The sequence below is a fragment of the Crocuta crocuta genome, unplaced genomic scaffold, assembly GCF_008692635.1.
Source record: "Crocuta crocuta isolate KB4526 unplaced genomic scaffold, BGI_CrCroc_1.0 scaffold60, whole genome shotgun sequence".
Lineage (NCBI taxonomy): Eukaryota > Metazoa > Chordata > Mammalia > Carnivora > Hyaenidae > Crocuta > Crocuta crocuta.
In genome coordinates, this window is record NW_027527145.1 from 2,133,002 (window position 1) to 2,156,354 (window position 23,353).

At 34.7% G+C, this 23,353-nt stretch overlaps 1 protein-coding gene across 1 annotated transcript in view; it reads left to right on the forward strand.

Moving 5' to 3' along the window:
* Positions 1-1,192: 1,192 nt before the first annotated feature.
* UCHL3 (ubiquitin C-terminal hydrolase L3) overlaps positions 1,193-23,353 on the forward strand; it is a 33,655-nt gene continuing 11,494 nt past the window's right edge. Inside the window, exons 1-4 of the mRNA XM_077762062.1 lie at positions 1,193-1,321; positions 4,394-4,550; positions 4,965-5,050; positions 6,881-6,928. Of these exons, the coding sequence (XP_077618188.1) occupies positions 1,247-1,321; positions 4,394-4,550; positions 4,965-5,050; positions 6,881-6,928 (366 nt within the window). The 5' untranslated portion in view covers positions 1,193-1,246. The remainder of the gene's footprint in view (positions 1,322-4,393; positions 4,551-4,964; positions 5,051-6,880; positions 6,929-23,353) is intronic.

Below are 23,353 nucleotides of genomic sequence, written 5' to 3' on the forward strand. Positions count from 1 at the left end.
AGGTATTGAGCACATTCTGCCAAGAGAAGTTTTTTAATTCAACATATCTCTTATTAAACCTATCTAGGACATTATTTTGAGCAACCACATTATCATTAGACTTTCTTTGCCAGGCCGAGAAGTAGAGAAATATGGAAAGCAGCCCTTTAATTAGGAAAGACTTTTCTTACAGAACATGACTGTGTGAGATGAATGGCACTGTTCATGGACATGGCATGCTTTCTATTGGTTTTGCGAGATCTCAACTGAAGGTTCAAACACACATGATCATTCTTCAGGGAGAAATACTCAAGGCACCTTAGTTTCAAATTTCAGATAAATTATAATATATTCTTGAGGTAAGGAATAATAATACATTTTTATATGATTTTTTCCCTCTCCTCCTTTTTTTTTTCTTCTGTCACCTAAGCCTTACTTTGTGATGGTGTACTTTTGTAAATCATCAGCTTCATTCAGCACAAACATTTATTAAGACTTTATTGGGAAATTGACATTATTCACATTACTTTTTCTTTTTCTGTCTGCAGTAGATTAGGGTCTGACATTTTATTTTCCTGTGAAATCTACAGAATTTAAAAAAGTACTAATCTTTTGTTACAGTCATTTTGCCAGGTATGAGACAGTAAAGTTGAGTGGGTTTCCTTGTGTACTGGAGGTTAGGAAGCCAGGAGTTTACTTCTTATAGCAAGCATTTTCTGGTGTTCATATAATCACTTGGACTCTTTTGGCTTTATGTACTTTTTGCTCATTGATATAATTCGTGATATCTGTTTATCTTTAAACCTCAGGCATCATTTTTGGTAAGTAGGATAAAGTGTTGATCATCTAATATAACTTTATTTGAGAGAACTTAAATACATCTTCTTTAAAGTCATGTACTGAAAATGAGTTTAACATATCAACCAAGCTAAATTGTATGTGTTTGGTGAAGTCCTGGCTTATTATGTTCAATCCCAAAGTAATGGATTTTACAAAAAGGAATTTTCCTTAATATAAACTTTCAGTGTTTGTTAATTGATAAAAATAAATTGCTTTCTCTTCCTACTCTATTCATAGAAAACCTGCTTTACTTTTCTTACTGAACATCAGTAATAAGCATACCTTGCATTCCCTTTTATTTATTAGATATGCAATAATACATGTTATTTCCCTGTTAACGTTGAAATGTTTGTTTGTTTTCAACTTTTACCAGTTCCTCAAACAATTAGGTCTGCATCCTAACTGGCAGTTTGTTGATGTATATGGAATGGATCCTGAACTTCTCAGCATGGTACCAAGACCAGTGTGTGCAGTGTTACTTCTCTTCCCTATTACAGAAAAGGTAATTGTTAATTAAGATGAAGTTTCTGATAAATGTAATATTCTCTTTCAATGTTGAATTAAAAACATGCTCTTCGTTAAGAATACATGAATCCCTTCTTGCATAAAATGAGGAGATCTAGGGGTGCCTGGGTGGCTCAGTCGGTTGAGCCTCAGCTTCGGCTCAGGTCATGATTTCATGGTTCCTGAGTTCGAGCCCCGCATCGGGCTCTGTGCTGACAGCTCAGAGGCTGGAGCCTGCTTTGCATTCTGTGTCTCTGTCTACCTCTGCCCCTTCTCTGCTCGAGCTCTGTCTCTCTCTCAAAAGTAAATACACATGTAAAGAAATTTTTTTAAAAAACGAGGAAATCTAAACGGCATCTTAGGGGCACTTGGGTGGCTCAGTCGGTTGAGCATCCAGCTCTTGGTTTTAGCTCAGGTCATGGTCTCAGGATCCTTGGAGCGAGCCCCATATCGGGCTGAGTGTGAAGCCTACTTGGGATTCTCTCTTCCTGTCTCTGCTTCTCCCCTGCTTACACTCTCTCTCTCTCTAAATAAATAAAATAAAATTAATTAAAATAAGAAGGAATATTTCTTCATACTTGCTGTTAGTAATATAGAAATTAAGAGTTAGAAATATCTTAGTAATTATCCCTTTTTAGACTAAACTACTTTTAATGGTGAGGTTGTAATTATTCTGAAATTTGAGGAGGAATTAGGACACTTAAGCTTACTGTTTTAGTCCAATATTATTCTCATTTTTTTGGTTTTGTTTTGTTTTTTTGATTACTAAAGTAAGCCAATAGATAGCTATCCCAGGACCCAATTGTAAGGAATAATAAAATGAAAAGAAAAAATAAATAAATCTTAAAGCCTAGGCTTTCTTAGTTGGTGTGATACAAATGTGAGTTTATGGTCCAAGTTGGAAATTTCCCAAAACACTGAGATATATGACCTACTTTTTTTTTTTCTTATTAAAGAATAAATTGGATTCGGTCTCCTTCCTTTAGTGGGTCATCAGTTTTTAAAAAAGCATGTTGTCCTTATCAATAAGGACTCTTCATTTAGTGGATAACCAGTACTGAAAAGGTGATTGGGCCCATTGCTAGAAAAAAACACAATTCTAAAATATTAAAGTGGAGAATATAATGGCATCTGCCATGTTTGGGTGTCCCTTACAATTTGGCATATTTCCATTTCAGTTCTTAAAGGGACATAATAAAGTCACTCAATGGATATCTAGTGGCTTTTTAAGGAGATACTAAGTGTTTCTGTGTTCTGATTTAGAAGCTGATTATGTAGTTGCAAATGGCTAAAGCGTACTAATACCAAAATAACTGTTAGGGATACTTTGTTATTCTTTAAATACACTCAATTATGGTGTTTTAAATGTGTGTTTAATTGTAGTGTTTGCTAACCAATGAGTTGCAAGTGAAGAGGCTATAAATTTATTTCTCTCTAACGTTGTTGTCTCTTGACCATGTGTTTTCACTTTAGTCTGCTGTTAATAACTTTTTCTCCTAGACTTGCTCTGTTTCATTTTAGGATTTTTCTTCTTAAATGTTAAGTCTTGAGAAAAATGTTAAGTCAAAGAAAAACTCATTTTTCTTTGCCAGCAAAGAAGAACATTGTTATTAAACAAAAGCACACTAAACTGTAGGACCATATAAACATTTCAGCATAAGCTTACTGCATTGAATAGTGTACAGTTTTTATCAGTTAAACTTCTATGAATGAATTAATGATGCAGAATTTATTCTGAAAATGTAACTTAAAAATTTGATTTAGAAGCAAATTCATTATTCATTTTTATTTTTTCATTATTCATTATTATTCATTATTATTTTTTAATGTTTATTTTCGTATTTTTGAGAGAGAGAGAGAGAGAGAAACAGAACATGAGTGGGAGAGGGACAGAGAGGGAGACACAGAATCCAAAGCAGTCTCCAGGCTCTGAGCTGTCAGCACAAGGCCTGACACGGGGCTCAAACTCATGAGCCCTGAGATCACAACCTGACCCGAAGTCAGGTGCTTAACCACCTGAGCCCCCCAGGCGCTCCTATAAAAATTATTTTTAAAGCACATATACATTTGTTGTTAAAAGCAGTTCCTGAATTATGGGTTTACTGTAGATGTCATTCGTTTCCTTAATTGCAAGGATCAGCCAACTTTTTTTTGAGGGCCAGATAATGAAGATTTTCAACTTTGTAGGCCTACAGGTCTGTGGTATAACTATTGTACTTTGCTTTTTAGTGTGAAAACAACCACAGACACTACAAAAATAAAACTTTATGAGAACAGGCAGTGGGCCAGATTTGGCCTGTAGATTGTAGTTTGTGGATTTCCTACTCTATTGGATTCTAAATGTTATAGAACAAAACAATGAAATCATCTTTCTACTCTCTCCCTCCTCCTCGTCACTCATTTTTTATCCTCTTTATTATTTTTTAACCTTTTTTTTAACAAGTAGGAAAATGAGACACAGAGACATTAAGTAACTTGTCAAATAATCACACAGCAAATAGTAATGGATCCAGGATGTAGGCTTGGGAAGTCAGGTGTAGAACCCACACTTCTGACATTTATTATTCCCAGATTGTTTTTAAATCAGGTATTACAGATAATGGTGAATGTTTGTTAAGAATATAATATGCTAATAAATATAGTGTGTTAAATACATTATGACTTAACAATATGGAAATGTAAAAAAAGGAGTATTTTATTATAAAAATAAAATAAAAGTCCTCCAGTAATCTATGGTCCCAGAGATAGCCTCTGTTAAATTTTTGTATACTCTTTCAGATTTTTCAATGCATATATAAAATAGATATTTTAAAAACATAAATGAGAATCATATTAATATATATCTACCTAGAACCACCCAATAATCACAGACAGATTTTTGAGTCAGAATATCTAAATCTATTTTATTCTTTTTTAAGTCTTTCATAGAATTCCATTAAGATATGCTATTATGTTAACCAAATGCCCATTAATGGGTATGACAAGTTTCCTAGTTTCATGTTTGAGTACTTTTTGATGTATTGTTTGATGTATTGTTTTCACAAGTAGACTATTGACTTCTTTTTAATAGTATGAAGTATTCAGAACGGAGGAGGAGGAAAAAATAAAATCTCAGGGACAAGACGTTACATCATCAGTATATTTCATGAAGCAAACAATCAGCAATGCCTGTGGAACAATTGGACTGATCCATGCTATTGCCAACAATAAAGACAAGATGCACTTTGGTAAATAATTTTTTATCACAGCTTGTCTGACACGTAAGTACACACACACACACACACACACACACACACACTGCCGCCGCCAGAAGTTAGGAATTAACTTATTGAGCAGTAGGTGGTGCTATAGTTCTCTCTTTTAAAGTGTCAAATCAAGCATTTTCCTTTCTTCTTTTTTTCCCCCCTAATAGGACTGTATATACTGTTAGAAGAAATATTAATCTTTCCCATTCTTTTCTAGTGTTGATAAACAGAGGTTTAACAAACACTTTAAAGCCTATCATTTATCCCAACATCCTTCTAGTCCCAACTTAGCAGTGAAAGGGTTTTTATCTGAAAAAAGAGCATGCTTCTAGTATTTTCATATATCAGCATCTTTGAGGTAACAGACCTCAATTTTATCTTCTTTATTATTCTCAGAATCTGGATCAACCTTGAAAAAATTCCTGGAGGAGTCTGTGTCAATGAGCCCTGAAGAACGAGCCAGATACCTAGAGAACTATGACGTTGGTACCTTCTTTCTGTCTCGATCTCTTGTGGGATTGTACATACTTTTGGGGTGTTTGTCTTGAAACTGTAGTTTGTCTTGAAACTGTAGTTTTGAGCAATTAGAGATTTTATTGTGTCTGTTAAAAATCTTCTGTATTTCATGTGTCATTACCTGAAATATCCATAAATGTTGATAAATTCCCACTTCTTTTCTACAGCTAGACCTGAATGGGAGAAAAAAAGTTTGATTTACTATTCCTTACCATTCCCTCCCCATAGTAAAGGGATGCCTGCCAATACCCTGTGTGTCTTTCACTGGGAATTTGGAACAAGGCTGAAGACCAATGGAAAAAACAAAGGCTTAAGACTAGATGTCAGATCCTGTATTAGCTATTTATTCTATCAGCTTAGTAACATTTTTGCATGTGTGAAGACACAGGCCATGTAATCTGCTTGTACCATTTCATAGAATTGTTTTACAATGGTGTTTAAATTTTACTGGTTTTGAACTCTATTTTTCTTTTGAAGGTCTTTTACCTTTTAGTAACACTACTAGGTAGATTTTAAATTCTTTGGAATTAGGAGCAGTACAGTGTACAGATTATTTGGCTAGAAAAATGCCCTATACAGAGTTTATGCCCAACAGATTCATTGATTTTAATTATGTTGTTTTAGCATTCTTATCTACTTTGACTGTCTTAAATTTTTCTTTAAAAAAACCTAAAGATCTCATAAAACATCTTTATTTTACACAGAAGTAAATTAAGAAACATAAAAGTCACCAGTAATCCTACAATAAGAGGTAGCCACCATTATTAATATTTTTTATAGGGAGTATATATGTATATACACAAGCTTTTAAAACAAAAACTTGATCACACTGTAATACTGTTTTATAACTTGCTTTTTTCACTTAACTTATCACAAACGTATTCCATACCAGTAAGTATATATTTGATATCATCATTTAATGGCTGCATAGCTTTCCATTGTACAAATATTTATTTCACCAATAAATTATTGTTGGGAATTTAATACTTTTCCCCTTTATTCCCTATTTAAAGAAATACTACAAGGTATATTATTGTAGCTAAATCTTTAAAAATATCCTTAATTATATGCTTATGTACAGTTATATGTAAATACATAAACGCCCAGAAGAAAAATTGCTGGATCAAACAACTTGCATGTTTTTAAGGCTTTGAAACTTATTGCCAAATTGCAATTCATAAAGGTTGTACTTTTCACCTGAAAATGACTAATTTTGCCCATTTTCTTCATGTTTGCTAATAGTGGGTATTGCAAGGGCATTTTTTTTACGTTCAGAAAACTAAAATCTCTAGCTTCTGATAAATGCATGCTTTTTGTTCCACATTTTTAAAGTGCTGACTGAAGCTGCATGATTAAGCATAACTACAGCCAGAGCTGCAGAGGAGCATGTAACCTGGAGAAACAGATGAGATCAGCTTTTTCAGTCTCTATCTGTGAGATGCTTACTTTATTCTAGTCCCAGTTGAATAAAGTGTTAAATGTTAGTCCTAACAAATAATTTAAATGACTCCCACGTAACACCTGGAAATTACAAATAATCAGATAATTCAGTTTCCTGAGTCTTCAGGGATTTGTGGATTGGAAAGTACATCAATTCATTTGGTTCCTTAGAAATCATTCTTATAGGGGCGCCTGGGTGGCTTAGTCGGCTGAGCGTCCGACTTTCGCTTAGGTCATGACCTCGCGGTTTGTGGGTTCGAGCCCCGNTTTAGATGTTAAAATTTAGCCTTGTTGTTTTCTTTTTAAAATTGGATATAGTCCCTTTTTCCTGTTAATTCCCTGTGTTTTCTTTACAGGCTATCCGAGTCACTCATGAGACCAGTGCCCACGAAGGTCAGACTGAGGTATTTCCCATTTTTCAAAACTTTTCTTGCCATGTGTAAGTTTAACCACAGTGTTCTCGTATGGCATGTAGTTATAGAAAATTACTTGGACTTCTCCCCCCTCCCCGCCCCCGAAAGAGGAATCTGCTGTGTAAAAGTCATCGTGAAGTAGCACAAGAACACATATTGATAAACTATTAATAGGCCACCTCAGTTTGTCTAATCATTTAGACATTGCTGGTTGTGGGCTGTTTGCTTTCCCTAGTAGAGTCCTCGGACTTGTGCAGGAAAAAACCTGAGGTGTGGTACAAGTAGATGAGGCTGTATGATTTTCGAGACTCCTTATCGTGCCCAGCTCTGGCCAAAAGCTGCATCATTCTCTGTGCTCGGTAAATCTGTTTCAGGGAATATGATGGTTTTTACCGTTTTCACTCCGGTCGCTAGTTCTTCACCGGGCTCACCTCTCCTTTCCTCCCCTCTTGCCTTTTTCCACTCTCTTGTTGTCTTTGTTCCCTCTTCCATTTCCTTCCCTTCCCTCTAAGCCTTGTGCTCCAGGTCTTGTGGGAAGTTTGTCAGAAGGTGTTTCAGCCAAGATGAATTAGAGTTTAATTAAAGTTGTTTGTTAAATTTATAGAACATTTAAATGTTAACACCAGAGAATTATAGATTTTCTTCTTTCTTATCCCTGTGGGGCTTGAAACCATATTTTTTCATGTGCAAACATCATATTTTATGGATTAAAAGTACTTGAAAAAACATTTGAAAAAGACCCGATTTAAAAATATTCATCTTGGGGCGCCTGGGTGGCTTAGTCGGTTAAGCGTCCGACTTTCGCTTAGGTCATGATCTCGCGGTTTGTGGGTTCGTGCCCCGCGTCGGGCTCTGTGCTGACTGCCAGCTCGGAGCCTGGAGCCTGTTTCAGTCTGTGACTCCCTCTCTCTCTGACCCTCCCCTGCTCACGCTGTCTCTCTCTCTCTCCTAGAAATAAATAAAACATTAAAAAAAATAAAAACAAAAAAAAATAAAAATATTCATCTTAAATATTTTCACTCTCTCCAAAAAAATTTTTTAAGGAGAAAACAATTTGATACTATGGAATGTATGACTGCAGTTTTTCATTAGATTGAACTGGATAATTGAGTGTTTAAAGCCATCTAGGAAGCCATCTAGGAATTTGAACACTAATTCCTCCTATAATTATATCTTCTTGGTTGCTCTTCGGTTCTGCTTTCAGAGGTGTGGACTATTGCTTTTTGACCAAGTTTGCACAAATACACACACACACACACACACACACGCCATCTCTAGGTGGCTGTAACACCAGATTGGAGATTAACTGAAACACTCCCTTTTTATAATTGCTTTGTATGATCCTAAGCATGTTCTTAATCCTCACTATGCTTCGCTTTTTAGTTTGTACATTTATAGTGTTAGAATTAGCAATGATGATGATCAACATGAGATTATTATAAAATATGAAGGTAGTTATTTGTAATAATGCAATTAAATGCTTTATTACATGTTTATTTCAAAAATTTGTCTTTGCATTACCTTATTTTGCCTTGTTTTTGGTGGCTTTATTCATATTATGGCTTCAATAACTCTTCTTACTTTACTTCATTAATTTTTTTTAATGTTTATTTAGTTTTGAGAGAGAGAGTATGCACGAGAGAGAGCCCGAGCAAGCAGGGGAGGGACAGAGGGAAAGGGAGATACAGAATCTGAAACAGCCTCCAGCTCCAAGCTGCCAGCACTGAGCCGTGGGGCTTGAACCCACAAACCACAAGATCACGACCTGAGCTGAAGTCAGAGGCTTAACCAACTGAGTCACCCAGGTACCCCGCAGTAGCTCTTTTTAGACGATGTTCACAGCTCTTTCTAGATCTCACTCCACTTCTAATCTTGGATATCTTTTTGATATCACCTGAATGACCCCCAGTATCTTGGAATATATTTGTCCTTGTTTGAGCTTATTATGTTGTATTTTAAACGTTTTCTTTCCTTTATTTTTTCTGTTTCTTGCAAAGGTTTCATCATACATTTTCCCAACTATCACTAATCTAATAGAAATTTGTTTAACTTCTTCCTGGAAGATCAGCTTCTTATGCAGATTCTCAATCCTTAATCTTTATTCTAACACTCATTCATTTTTACACAGTCTCCTGGATTACCTTCCCAAAATGTAACTTGAACTATTTTGGGTACTCAGATTTTTCTGAGGTGTTTTAGTGTATAGAAAACAGTGATTTTCAAGGTAAGGCAGAGGTAGAAATTAGGATTTTCTGAGTAGCTTTTTCTAAATTTACTCTCAGAAGAATTAATTGCTTATGCTGATTTTGCATCTCTCATAGTGAATCCTTGCTAGAGTGAGCCCTATTTTTTATGTGTATTATAGCCCTAAAGTGTATCAGGGTAAAAAAAGAAAAAAGTGTCTGACAACCATTCCCCAGCATATACAATAAATTTCAGCCTCTTTAGCCTTGCTGTATTCAAGCTTTTCCTAACCCTTGTCTTTCTAACTTTTCAACAGACTTTTCTCGTTAAATATTTCTCCCTTGCCATCTCTCACTTTACTCTTGTTAGGCTTTACCTCTTGCAGTTGACTTTTCTAAAAATATTCCTTCTTTTCATCTCTGCTCTTCCCAATTCTCCCCATCCTTCAAGATCTGGCTTAGATACTACCTTCTGCATGAAGCAGTCCATTCCCTCTATGGACTCTTTTATATGACTTCTATTATTTGCATTTAGCTATTTTCATATTCTTTTCCATTTATTTAAACATATATTTTTTCACCTTTTAATAGCTCTGAAATCAGGATGTATTTTTGCAGTTAATGTCACAATTTACTTTGTAGTATCCCAATTAGTCGTGTATAAAGTGACACATCTTATAACCACTGGTCCCTTAGATTTGATGAAATGTGGTGTTATGTCTACCTTCCTGTGGCTCTTAGACCTAGGATTGGTGTCTGATTCACTTGGACGTGCTCAGAATATCCAGCGCTATTCCTTGCACATGAGCACAGTACATATTTGTTATTTCACCAGAATTCCTTCAGAACTATCCTTAGTGGTGTAAGAACTTAAAAAAAAAAATATTCTTTTTCCCGTAGTCCCCTAGGTAAACGGGACATACCCATTAGCCATTGTTCTTCAATAGGGCTCTATTAACGTTTTGGGAAGGGTTCAGTTCTTTGTTGTGTGGGGCTGTTTTATGCATTCCAGGGTGGAATATAAATTGCTGTAGTCTAGGGGCACCTGGTTGGCTCTGTCGATTAGGTGTCCAGCTCTTGATATCAGCTCAGTCATAGGATGTCCTGCATCGGGCTCTGTGCTGAGCGTGGAGCCTGCTTGGGATTCTCTCTCCTCTCTCTCTTCCCTTCCCCAGTTCCCACTCTCTTCCTCATTCTCTCAAAAAAAAAAAAAAAAAAAAAAAAAATTGGTGTATTCTACTCACTATTTTACTGACTCTCAGTCACTGAGAACAAAACCTAATAGCATACATTTTCAAATCCAGTATGAGCCAGCTTAGAACTTTAGCAGCAGCTACTGTTTTTGTGCTCATCTCATTTCAGGTTCATCTACCGTCTATGGACTGAAGAGTCTTTGACATATTATTATCTCCATTGCTCTCTGTATTCTCACACACTGGTTTTTGTCAGTTCCTGGGAAACACCTAAGTCTTTCTGGCATATATTTGTTTGCTTGGGCTGCTATAACAAAATATCATAGACTGGAGGACTTAACAGAGATTTATTTTCTCACAGTTATGAAGGCTAGAAGTCAATATCATGGTGCCATCAGGGTTGGTTTCTGGTGAGCCTCTCTTCCTGGCTTGTAGAGGGGTGTTTTCTCACTGTGTCCACACATGGCCTTTCCTCTGTGTACATGTGGAGAGAGGGAGAGAGAGGGAGTGATCAGTCGATCAATACCTTGTATCTCCTCTTCTTCTTATAAGGACACCCGTCCTAGCCAAGTAGAACCTTACCATTATTAACCTTAGTTACCTCCTTGAAGACCCTGTCTCCAAATACAGTCACATTGGCAGTTAAGGGTTCAACATTAGAATTTAGGGGAACACAGTTCAGTCTATAACACCACCTTTGTGCTTTCTAACAATTTGGTGCTTTCTGGATATGTCCCTCCTGTTTGCATAGACCTCTCAGATGTGAAGTTACTCCTTAAAAGTCATTTTTTTCAGAGGCTTGGCTTTTTTCCATCTCATATACATCCACCTCTGTGAATTTTCTGTCACAAAATTCTGTTTATTTTCTTCCTGGCACTTTTAAATGACTTATAATAAGGTTTTTGCTTGTTTGTTTCTTCTGTTTATTTAGACTATAATTCCCATGAGCTTTGTCCCATTCACCTTGAATCCCCAGGACAGTGCTTGGCATGTGTAGGAATTTATAAGAAATTACATATATAAAGGTAAGGAGCACAGGATGTAGGTTGGTATGTTGACTCCACTACTTAGCAGCTTCAGCAAGATACTTTCCTCATTGTAAAAGGAAGATAGCAGCATCTACCTTATGGGATTGTTGTGAAGATTGTTGAGTTAATCATATAAAGTGCTTGGAATAGTCCCTGGTATATAATAGACCTTCAATTATTTTTAGGTGGTAATTTTATTTTATAAGCATTCAAAGAAGTGAAAATGTATGGCAGAGGATGAGGCAGAACAGGAAGTAATAAGGTGAAGCCAGACAAGGAGGGGGCCTGGATTTTATAGGCAACAGGAAGCCACCAAGGATGGTGTGTTTAGTTTAGTTCATGGGATCTGTGTGGAAGTTGGATATGGAGCCTCAAGCTGTGGGGAGATAGCTGAAATCCTTTGTATTTGGGTAGTAGTTAGAACCTTGAGAATACTATAGAGGGGGAGTGTAGTGGTGGGCCACAATAAATTCCCAGTGCATGTTGGTGTTAAAAGAGTGGTTAGAGGAAGAGGAGCCAGTAATAACAGGATCATAGCAATGGCAGTCATCAGGGACATCTTGTTACTCTGTCAGAACACATCTGTGGGAGTAGAGCAGGCAGGAGCCTTCGTGCATACAGAGATTTAGAGACTAAATGAGAAACAGTCAGTTGAGTCACCCAGATACAGTAGTATTTTTGGAAGATTGGCCTCCTTAATATGCTTCTATAGACCAGTTGTCTGCTTACTCATGTGGTTTTCCCATCCCATCATCCCACCATGATTGTCAGGCCGACTTTGGCTAATCCAGAAATTTGGACAGTAGCCCCACTTCACTTAAGTTTCATTAACCTGTAACTGAACATTATTGCTCTCATTTTTCACTTAAGATAAAAGAACAATGGGATATGAGGAACTTAAATTATGTGTTGTTAAAATTGTGAATATGTATCAGTGATACAGTAATGGAAGCAATCTGCAAGTCCAATATGAAGAAAAGGAAAAAAAAAAACAGAAAGGTATTTAATTTACCTTTAAACTCTGCTTTTACTTCACTAATGCTTATCTAAAAAGCAGTCTCTCCCAAAATATCTGAAAAATTTAAAAAAAAAGGAAAAACAATTTTTAACATTTGTCTTTTGTCCATATTAGTCTAGTAGCCAGTCCAGATAGGAGTAGAGCTCTCCTGATGATTTATTGTTTATTTAACTTTTTACAAAAGAATACATTTATTATACTGTTCAGAACACTCCATTCAAATTGATCATAACTGTGAAAAGTAATAGAAATGACACTATTGTTTTATTATGGCTTTAAATAAACATGCCAAAATGGAAAGTGTAGCGAAAAGTGCTTTTTGATTTACATATATTTGCTTCCACTCTTTTTTAAAAAATGTATCTTTAAAATAGTTAAGAGCAAAGAATTTTTTGGTAAAATTTTTTGTTTACATTTAATCATGAGCATTTTCTTGTTTCATCAAGACCACTTCATAAAAAATTCTATGTGACTATCTACTGTCAGGTGCGTGAACCAAAGTTTACTTTCCAGGGTTTTTTTTTAACTTTTGATGTTTGTATTATTTTTAGTTTTTCAAGTTAAGACGATAACTTCACTGAATATCTTTATCCAAATATTCATTCTAGGTTCTTTTTTTAAGTTTTTAGGTTCTTTTTTTAAAAAATAGTTTTCTATATGAAGAATTACTAAATCAAAGGGATGAATATTTTTAAGGTCCTTTTATATTACATAAAAGAATGTCTTTCTTTCATTTGATCAACCAGGTAACCTATTGAGAACCTAGAATGCCAGGCACTGGGCTAGGAGATGTATGTACAAAGGTGATTTGTATTTAAGGACCTCTTAGTTTGTATTTAAGGACCTCTGACTTCAGTAGAGATAATCTCATAAATAACCCTTGCCAGTGTCAAATTCTGTTTTTAAATTTACCATGTGTGATTGAGGGAAATATGTTTGATTGCTAAAGATAGTTCAGAGATCTTTAGTAAAAGTTTGTAGAATGAATTTAAATCATGATATTGAATTGTAATTTATTTATAATGAAATATGTAATAATCTATTTGGGTTAATATTTTCCTATAAGTGGGAGTTTATTTGGTAGGTAAGCAATGGATAAATTGTGATTTCAGTTGTGTGTTCATATATGTATAGACAGTCAAAGATAAAGTGTATGTGTGTGCGCACGCATGCATGTGTGTGTATCTAGTTGGCTTGGCCCAATCAATGCAGACTGTCAGTGGAGAAAAACAGTGTCAAGTTTCACTTTCATTCATTGTATAGGTATACTTTGCATGGCTTCATTTTGCCCTGTGGTACCATTTTGAGTGGTTTTGATTACCTTAGAATTAGAGTAAATTAAAGTGCCTACATTTATCTCTCTTCTTTAAGGATTTATTTTCTTTCCTGTCTTTGAAAAAGGCTAAACCTATTAGGAAGAAACTTCTTATACAATATACAGCTTAAGTTCCTAATATTCTTGGAAGAATCATATGGGAACATAAATGGAACTCTGATGCAAAGTATGCTTTTTAAGCTGCATAGCCTGCTTTTGTTAGGAAATTTGAAATTGTACTTTCTGATTTTTTTTTTTCCATTTACTTTCCATGCCTCATTTTCTTTGTTCCATTCCAGTAAGACATAAGGTAAATCTTTCTTGGGCAACTTCATTTTATTTCATTCTTAAAATTGAGAAATTCTCTGGAACTCCTAGTTCCTTATACTTTTGCCTCTCTCTCTCTCCTCTCTCTCTCTCTCTCTCATTTTATTGTTGTTGTTCCTTCTGAATATTATTACCCAGAGAAAGGCATGTTTTAAAAGTATATGTAAAGTTGAATGGGGGAGCTGAGTTGGAAGGAGGGAGTACAAATTAGAGTTAGTCACATTTGGGAAAATGTTATTGGAATGGTTCTGTTTGTTCCTGTATTTTCAAGCACTGACATCATGTCTCCAAGCATGTAATCAGTTCTTTAATATCACTAAAAAAATGTTGTATAGTTAGGTTAAATTAGTTGTTGAAAGGGTAAGAAATGTAAATACTAATCATCCTGATTATACTTCCCCCCCCCCTTTCTTAGGTTAACAAGTGCCTTGTCCTAAAATGGATCAAGATATTCTTTTTTTTCTTTCTTCTTCATTGTCTTTTTAATTTTATTTATTGTTTTTTGATAATCTGAGTGTTTTGGAAATAGCAATATTAAACTATTATTTTGAAGGAAAATTCTTAGACTGAATTAATGACTATATTCTTTTAGATCTGACTAAATGTAACCCTTCTGCATAAAAATGTCTTCAATAATAAACATAAAGTTAAGATTATGTTTGAAGATGGTGAGGTTTTTCTGTTTGTTTTATTTAAAACCACAGCTTTCCAAAATGGAGGAGGTAATGCTAGGATTTAAGATTTTTTCATTTGTAATAAATGAGAACCTATTCTCATGTTGTAAAAAGGAAAAGATTTCTGGGAGTTAGTTTGACCAGCTTAACAATGGTAAGCTTGAATTTAATGTAACATGTACAGATATGTCACTTTATTGCTAGAGATTTCTGATGTGGAGAATTGTAAATTGAAGTGAAGAAACACAGTTGTTAAACTAATAGAGGAAACATCTTTCAAGAATGTCTTGAAATCTGTGGGCATCTTGATTTAGTAGGTGATCAAAATTATTAAATTTGCCATCATGTAGGTTTTCCATGGAATATATAGCGATATTTTGTATATTTTGATATCTAGCCCGTCTTTCACTTTGACTTCTTTGCCAGCTAAACATGGATACTCTGTAGGAAAGTTTGCATCTTTTGCATGAATATGGTTTTGTTTCCTATTTTAAATTTGGACCTTACATTTATTTAGTGCAATGTACTGTACTGAGATTTACTAAAAAATCTACAGAAATCCATTTAGAATTAATTCATAATTGCCATTTTAAACTTTTAAAGTTTTACTTATACGTACATATTCTCATGCACTTGCACACACATACTCATACGTGAATGCACACCCGTTTATGATTTAACTTCTCATAACATTTGGCAGCCCTAGAGAAGTCCCTCATTCTTTCTCTTCCCGTGTGCCACTTTAAACTCAAGTGATATTGCTAACGTCTGAAAGGACATATACGTTCAGGAACTAACTGTTAAATTTAATTGTGATCAAATACATATTTTATCAACAGGTCACGTAAAAGGAATCATAATTTCTAATGTTCATCTAAAGAGAAGCTAAATTATTTTTCAAAGTGGAATTTCATTTTTTTCAGTGTTTTATTCCCACTTCTACCCTGTGAAGGAAAGGAGATATTATACAGAAAATGCACATTGTTCTCCAATAGAGGTGCACAAATATTATAGGTTCTCAAGCCAGAAAATTCTCACTCTGAGATAACTGGAGATACTTGGACACATTTGGCATCACCTTGGGTGTCACAGTGTCAGTTGAGGAAGTTTTCTTTGTAACTCTTAAGTGTCATTTACAGTTGAATATAATGGAAATTGAGGTGCTTATTAGCTTCCAAATATTCTCATCTTCTTAATTCTTACTGCTTTTGAAAGCACGTTTGCCACCTTACTTTAATGATGGTTCCCATTTACTGAATGTATCTTATGTGGTAGGCATTATACTAAGGGACGGATGTACCCTATTCTAATCTTCTAAATTCCTTAAGATCTATGTTACCCCATTTTACAGATGGGAAGACTAAGAAGTAACTCATCCAAGGTCACGTAGCTAGTAAGTACTGACCATGCTATCAAGGCAACAAAATGTGTGCATAAATCAAAATTGCTAAAACAAAAAGAAGAAAGGAGGATTTTTCATTTTAAAATTTTGTTTTTGTCCTAAGAGCAAAGTTAAATGCAGCTAATAATTCAGTGCAAATATGTAATGCGTTACAAGCAACCATTCATAGTTGTACTGAATATTCTTTGTTACCCTTATATCTAAGTTAGCTCTTAGTAGATTTTTCCTTATATTAAACATAAAATCTTACCCTTAAACTAACCACAGTCTTTTGGTTATCATATTGTGTATATTTCAGAAAACAGTAATTATTTTAAGTATCTACCAGCTAATGATCCCTTCATGTTCAGAAAATTACATGGTATGATGATATTTTTCTTAATAACAGGATGCCCATTAAAATGAGAAAATGTTTTGGGTGCAAGCCAAAATCACTTAGTTTCTTTTAGCACTTTAGAATAATTCAGATTTGAGCACTTACAATAACCTTCCAAACACTTGATTTCTTAATAGAGAAGTATTTTTTAGGCAAACCCTCAGACCCCCTTTTAAAAATGTCTGTATCATTTCTTTTTAGCCTTTACAGTATTTCTAATTCATTGGTTAAACAGTTTAAAGAGTAATCTCATTTTCATACACACAGGGACATGTACATTAACCGAAAGAAGGTTTTAAGCAGACATGCATCCTTTTTAAACAGACACACACCCTCCACCTTTTCTTTAAAAGTTTAGTTCATTTCTTTTTAGCCTTCATGGTATCATGGTATTTCTAATTTTTTTATTGTTATTAAACAGTTTGAAGAGTAGTTGACTCATTTTCTCATGTACAGTGTGACATGCACATTAACTGTGAGGGAAAAATAATTTGGCCTTGTAGGACCTGGGTATTTTGCTTTTGTTTTGTTTGTTTATTCTGAACTAGCTCTAAGTTTTTAAAAATAGAAACATTTGAATTGTGTTTGGGGGAATACAAATAGAGATAGTAATAGATTTCCCTCTACGAATCAGTTAAATTAATTGACAGTTGACGGGTGAGTGGCTCCGTGTGTGGTGAAAATACTGAAATTAGAGCCAGGAGTCATGTGTTCTGTCTCTGGCTTTGACTGTTAATAGTTGAATGCTTTCAGCAAGTCAACCAAGTCCTTGTGCTTTTGAATATTAAAAAAAAAAAGCCACAAACACCAACATTGTCATAATAAACCCACTCTGTGTTTGTGTTTTATTATGTTTTATTTTTTTGGTATTTTATTTTTAACTCTGAGAGGATTTAGGTCAGAATCAGAATGCTTAAAAATCTCTGAAAACGAATGTTGATGCCTAAATCTTTATTGAATTCCTAAAGTTTTTTTGTGAAACAAAACATTTTGCTTTGTGAAAGCAAAACATTTAATCTACTTTTAAAATGCCTAGGGTTCTGAAAAGTCTATTCTAGGTTTTCCTGAATATTACATAATGAAGAGATAGATTTATTATTGCATGTGAAGTATCCTACTTGAAGTCACCCTATACTTTCACATTATCCACACAGCAGAGGGGATGCAGGTTCAGTGGTAAAGTCCTGGCAAATGTTGATATTTTTAATAATTTTAATGAAATAAATAATTTTTTAAGCAATTTTGGATTCTAAAAGACTATAAAATCACCATAAGCAGCCCCAAAAGGGAAGTTTTCATTCACTCCTCCAAACTCACTGATATTTATGAGATAGACTAGAGATAAGACTAGAGAGAGTCCTAAGGTACAAGCCTAGGGAAGGGAAGTTTCTACTTTGGTTAAGGCACCAAGCCTGGATTCTTCTCCTCTACAAAGCAAAACCTAAAGATGCTAGGACAAAATACCTTCTTTGGGGAAGGGAATAGATAAAAACCACCCTTTGTGGCGGGGAGGACAGAAATCTGTGAGAGAAATCGCTGGAGGAGGAAAGCCTGATCCTAGATATTCAGGGATAAACAGCCTACCTATAATGGTAGAGCCAATGCCTAAACCAGAACAATAAAGAATGTCTCCATCTTCTCCCCATTAAAGACCAGCAAGCATCAATAAATGTCAAAAGTATGAGAGTGAGTCAAGAACAAGGAGAGAAGCCTCTGAGCACAATTAGGGAAGACTAAGAAGTAACTCATCCAAGGTCACATAGCTAGTAAGTACTGACCATGCTATCAAGGCAACAAAATGTGTGCATAAATCAAAATTGCTAAAACAAAAAAGAAGAAAGGGAGGATTATATTTATATCTATATCTATATCGATATAGATAGATATAGATATAGATATCTATAGATAGATATAGATATGAGAAAGCCTAAAGCTGTGAGTGGAACAAGAACATTGAAAAACGAAAGCATCTAACAACCTAGCTGCTACCCTAAGCACAGGATAATGGTAGATAAATTTTAAGCTGGTAGGTTGCTAAGGTTAACCATAGCGAAATAAAACCCAAACAGCTCAGCTCCTGACTAGATTGATTCAATTCCACATGCTAAAGGCTTACCAGAAGAGACATGCCCATTCTCAGACATAAGCACTATTTATCTCAGTTTGCTCTTACACAAGTTGTATAGCTTTTAACCAAAACTTACATGTCAAAGAAGAAACAAGAAAAATAACAGTACACTGTTATAAGATAAAGCAGTCAAAAAATCAGAGTCAGATATGATTCAGATATTGGGACTGTCGGATGCAACTTGAAATAACTATAATTAATTCATTAAAGGCTCATGTAAGAAAGGTGGACATATACTAACAAATAGAAACTATAAAGCAGAGAGTTTGAAACTATAAAAAATGGAAATGATAGTAATGAAAAATATGATGAAGAATGCCTTTAATGGGTTCACCAACCCATAGAATTGACAAAATTGAGGAGAGAATCAATGAATTTGAGGACACATCACTAAAAATCCTCATACTGAACCACAAAAGTAAAATACACTGTGATAGTGGTTTTGGGGGACCCTGAGCATCTAAGAGTTGTGGGGCAATTTCAAATCTAATACATGAAAGTAGAATCCCAGAAGGAAAAGAGAGACGTGGGGGCTAGATAGGGACATGGGACAGTAAAACTATTTCAAGATCTCATGGTTGTTTTTCAAAGAATAATTAAAGACATCAAACCACAGCTTCAAGAATCTCAGCACTAAGTAAGATAAATACCCCTATGCTCCCATACTAAACACACATAGACACTGAGATATATCATATTCAAACTGTTGAAAATGAAAGATCAATAGAAAATGTTCAGGGGAACCAGAAGAAAAAGACACATTCGATACAAAAAAATAAAGAGAAGAATTATAGCAGGCTTCTCAGAAATTATACAAGCCAGAACACCATGGAATGATATTTTTAAAGTTGAAAAAATTAAATTTAACAAAAAGATCTTTTAAAACTAAAGGACACATAAAGAGATTGAAACAAACAAAAACGCAGAGAATTCATTAGCAGGTTACCTGCACTACAATTTGGTACTACACAGAGTGCTGAAATGGAACAAGTGAAAGTAGATATAAATATTGTTCTTTTTAAAAATTGCTTTAGAAGACAGTTAACTGTCTAAATAAAAAATGATAACTGTGCATTGTAAATTATAGCATACATAAAAATAAAATGTATGACCTGAGCACAAAGTATGGAAGAAAGAATTTGGAATACTGCTGTAAGGTTTTTAGATGACTTATGATGTGGTGTAATATTTGAAGGTACACTGTGACTAAATATATGTATTTTAAACCCAAGCACAATTACTGGAAAAGATAGAAGTATAAACAATAAGACAATAGTAGATATTAAGTGGAATCATAGAAATAATTTTGAAAAAGGCAGACAAGGAACAAAGAACAGATGGAGAAAGTAGAGAACTGGCAAGATGAAAGATTTTAATTCAACCATATTAATAGTTACATGAAATTAATAAAATAAAAATGGTCTAAATGTAAACACATGAATTGAAAGATTATCACATTGGTAGAAAAAAGCAAAACTCAATAATGTGTGTTTACAAGAAAGTCACTTTAAATATAAAGGCACAGAAAGATTAAAATTAAAATAATGGGGAAAGATACACAATGAAAACACCAAACAAAAGAAAGCTGGAATAACTGTATTGAAATTAGATGAAGTAGACGTCAGAACCAGGAATATTACCAGTGGTAAAGAAGGACGTTATTGGAATAAAGAGATCAATTCACTAGACCTAAAGTTCATGTATGTAGCTAAAAATAAAGCCTCTAAATATACGAGACAAATACTGACAAAACTGAAGAGAGTAATAGACAAATCCACAAATACAGGCGGATATTTCAACACTCCTCTCAGTAATCAGTAGAACATGTAGACCCAGAAAATTGGGAAGTACATAGAAAACCTTAATAGTATTGTTATACAACTTGTCCCTATTAACATTTGTGGAACATTCCACCCAAAAAACAGCTGAATATACATTCTTTTCAAGTACACATGGGATGGTCACCAGGATGTATCATATCCTGAACCAGGAAATTAACAATTTTTTAAAAAGTTGAAATCCTACAAAGAAAGTTTACTGGCCATAATGGAATTATATTAGCAACCAATAACAGAAAAAAAAATCTGGAAAATTGCCAAATATTTAGAAATGAAACTGTATACTTTTAAGTAGTTCATGGATCAAAGAGGAAGTCACAAAGGAAATTAGAAAATATTTTGGATAAAAATTTTAAAATCAAAATATACAGATCTCAGCAAAAGCAGGGATTAGAGAGAAATCTCTAACATTAAATGCTTATAGTAGAAAAGAAACAGGAGTTACAGAAAAATCTATAGCACTAAATGCATAAAGTAGAAAAGAAAAAGGGATTCAAGAGAATTGATAGTATTAAGTGCTATGGTAGAAAAGAAAAGACACTTCAAGTCAGTGATTTAAATTTTTACCTTAAGGTGGTGAAAGAAGAGCAAATTAAACTGAAATCAAGCAGAAGGAAGAAATAATAAAGATAAAAGCAGAAATCAGTGAAATTCATTATTGTACTAAAGGTCCTGCCCAATGCAATAAGGCAAAAAGAAAGGGCAGATGGGTTAGGCAGGAAGAACTAAAAGTGTATTCATAGTGAGCATGTTTTTTTATGTAGAAAATCGTTTATTTAAAAATGAGTAGATCAACTTACAAAATGTGGGCAGACTAGATATTATAGCATTATAAAATCATGAAGGTGATAACTATATTGCTGTTATGCAAGAGAATTCTCTTGGCTATAGGAAGTACTGAAGTATTTAGGGGTCAAGGACCATGATATACGTAACTTCCCCTAAACCCTCAAATGGTTCAGGAAGAAAATTACGTAGAGAGGACATAAATGCAGAGGACAAAGCAAATGGGGGGTAGGATGTCATAGGCGTACATTTCAGTATTTCATGGACTATTTATGTTTTTCTAACTCTATACATTTGAATTAAAAGAGTTTTTAAAAGGTTTTTCAAAAATGGCAAAAGAGGGCAATTACACTTGAAGTAGGAAATTCCTTTTTTTTTTTTTATAGTAAGCAGACATGAGAGATTAGGTAATATCTGCCTATAGCAAAGAGTATGTTTGCTTACTGCTTGCTATAAAACGTGTTTCCCCAAACTCAGTGTTCCTCTCCTGTAATGCAGCTCACATGTGTGCAGCCATCCTTTTGGGCCCTCTGTGTTGCCTTCATGTGAGAGGACGCAAACATATAGATGATCATGCTCCTGGCTCTGCTATAAGTAAAGTCCTGTTTCTCTGACCCAGGAGTCTCATGTCTTCTCTCAGGATCAACTTTTTCAATTGAAAGGGTAAAAATCTCAGACCTCGGGGTCTAGTCCTGCGAACATTTCCTACTTGTCCCGCTTTCTCTCCTTTTTCTCACACTGAATTGTTTGCCAGGAATCCCTTTCCCATTTCACCTGCCCAAACCTTACACCTTCTTTCAGTGTACACCCTTCAGTTCTGCTTCTGGCTTAGTGATCACTCCCTCCCAGATTCTTAGAAGATTTTTGTTTTGCTCCACTGCTCATTAGTCATCTCTTCCCTTTCTTTCTTCACTCCATTTTCTTTTCCCTCTTTATCCATTTTTCTTCTCTTCCCCATTCTCGCCTCTCTTTTTCCTATTGAAATGTAATTGGATTGAATATGACAAACTTCTGATTAGTCTATGTGAGAGCAGTTTATTCCTGAATAGAGCCAAGTATAGGATTTATTTATGTATTTCTTTTTTTAAAGTTTTTTTTAATGTTTTATTTATTTTTGAGAGAGCGAGAGCATGAGCATGAGCAGGGGAGGGGCTGAGAGACAGGGAGACAGAGAATCCAAAGCAGGCACCAGGCTCTCAGCTGTCGGCACAGGAGCCTGACGCTGGGCTCGAACTCACCATCTGTGGGATCATGACCTGAACCGAAGTCAGACGTTCTGCCGACTGAGCCACCCAGGTGCCCCTGTTGATGTATTTCTGATTGACTGGTTCTTATTAAGAGCCACTGAAGTGTTCACAAGCATGTTTTTTTAACCCTTGTCACAGATATTTTTATTTTAGGTTAGTGTATTGTTTACAGAGATTGACAGTACTAAGTAGGATCACAGAATTTTCAGGGTTCAAAGAGTCCTAGAAATCATTCACGGAAAAACACTTCATTTTCCTAAAGAGATTAAGGTCATGGTTAGTGAAATTCATTATCACTTCCCAAGGGCTCATATTACTATTCTTATTGCTGCTTCTCACTATGGTTATAAATGATTATAGTTTTTTTTCATACTGCTTTAAATTAAATTTTTTATTTCATGTACTGGTAGTATTTATTGGAAGTAGCAACCATAAAATTATCGTTTGGTTTGCCATTAATAAGTTAGTTATTGTAATCATGTGCATTTTGTGGAAAACTGTTGGATCAGATTCAGCGTTTATGGTATAATTATGTTTGAAAGTATTCTCAAAATATCTAATTTTAAGAGGATTATACCTCTTGTTATTAGAATCTGGTCTAATAAATTAGTAATAAAATCTTTCTTGTGGACAATTAGGCAACACATCAAGGTCATTCTACACAATGGATTCCAGAACCAGATTTCCTGTTTGAATCCCATCTCTGCCACTTGCTAGCACTGTGGCCTTGGTTATATTAATTAACCTCTATGTGTTTTGATTCCTCATTTGTAAAATGGGAATATGTACCTATCTCATGGGTTACTGGGAGATTAAATGAATTGATACATGTAAAATGCTTAAAGGAGTGCCCAGGACAAAATAAGTGATACATATTTTAACTGATACTGCTGATTACTAA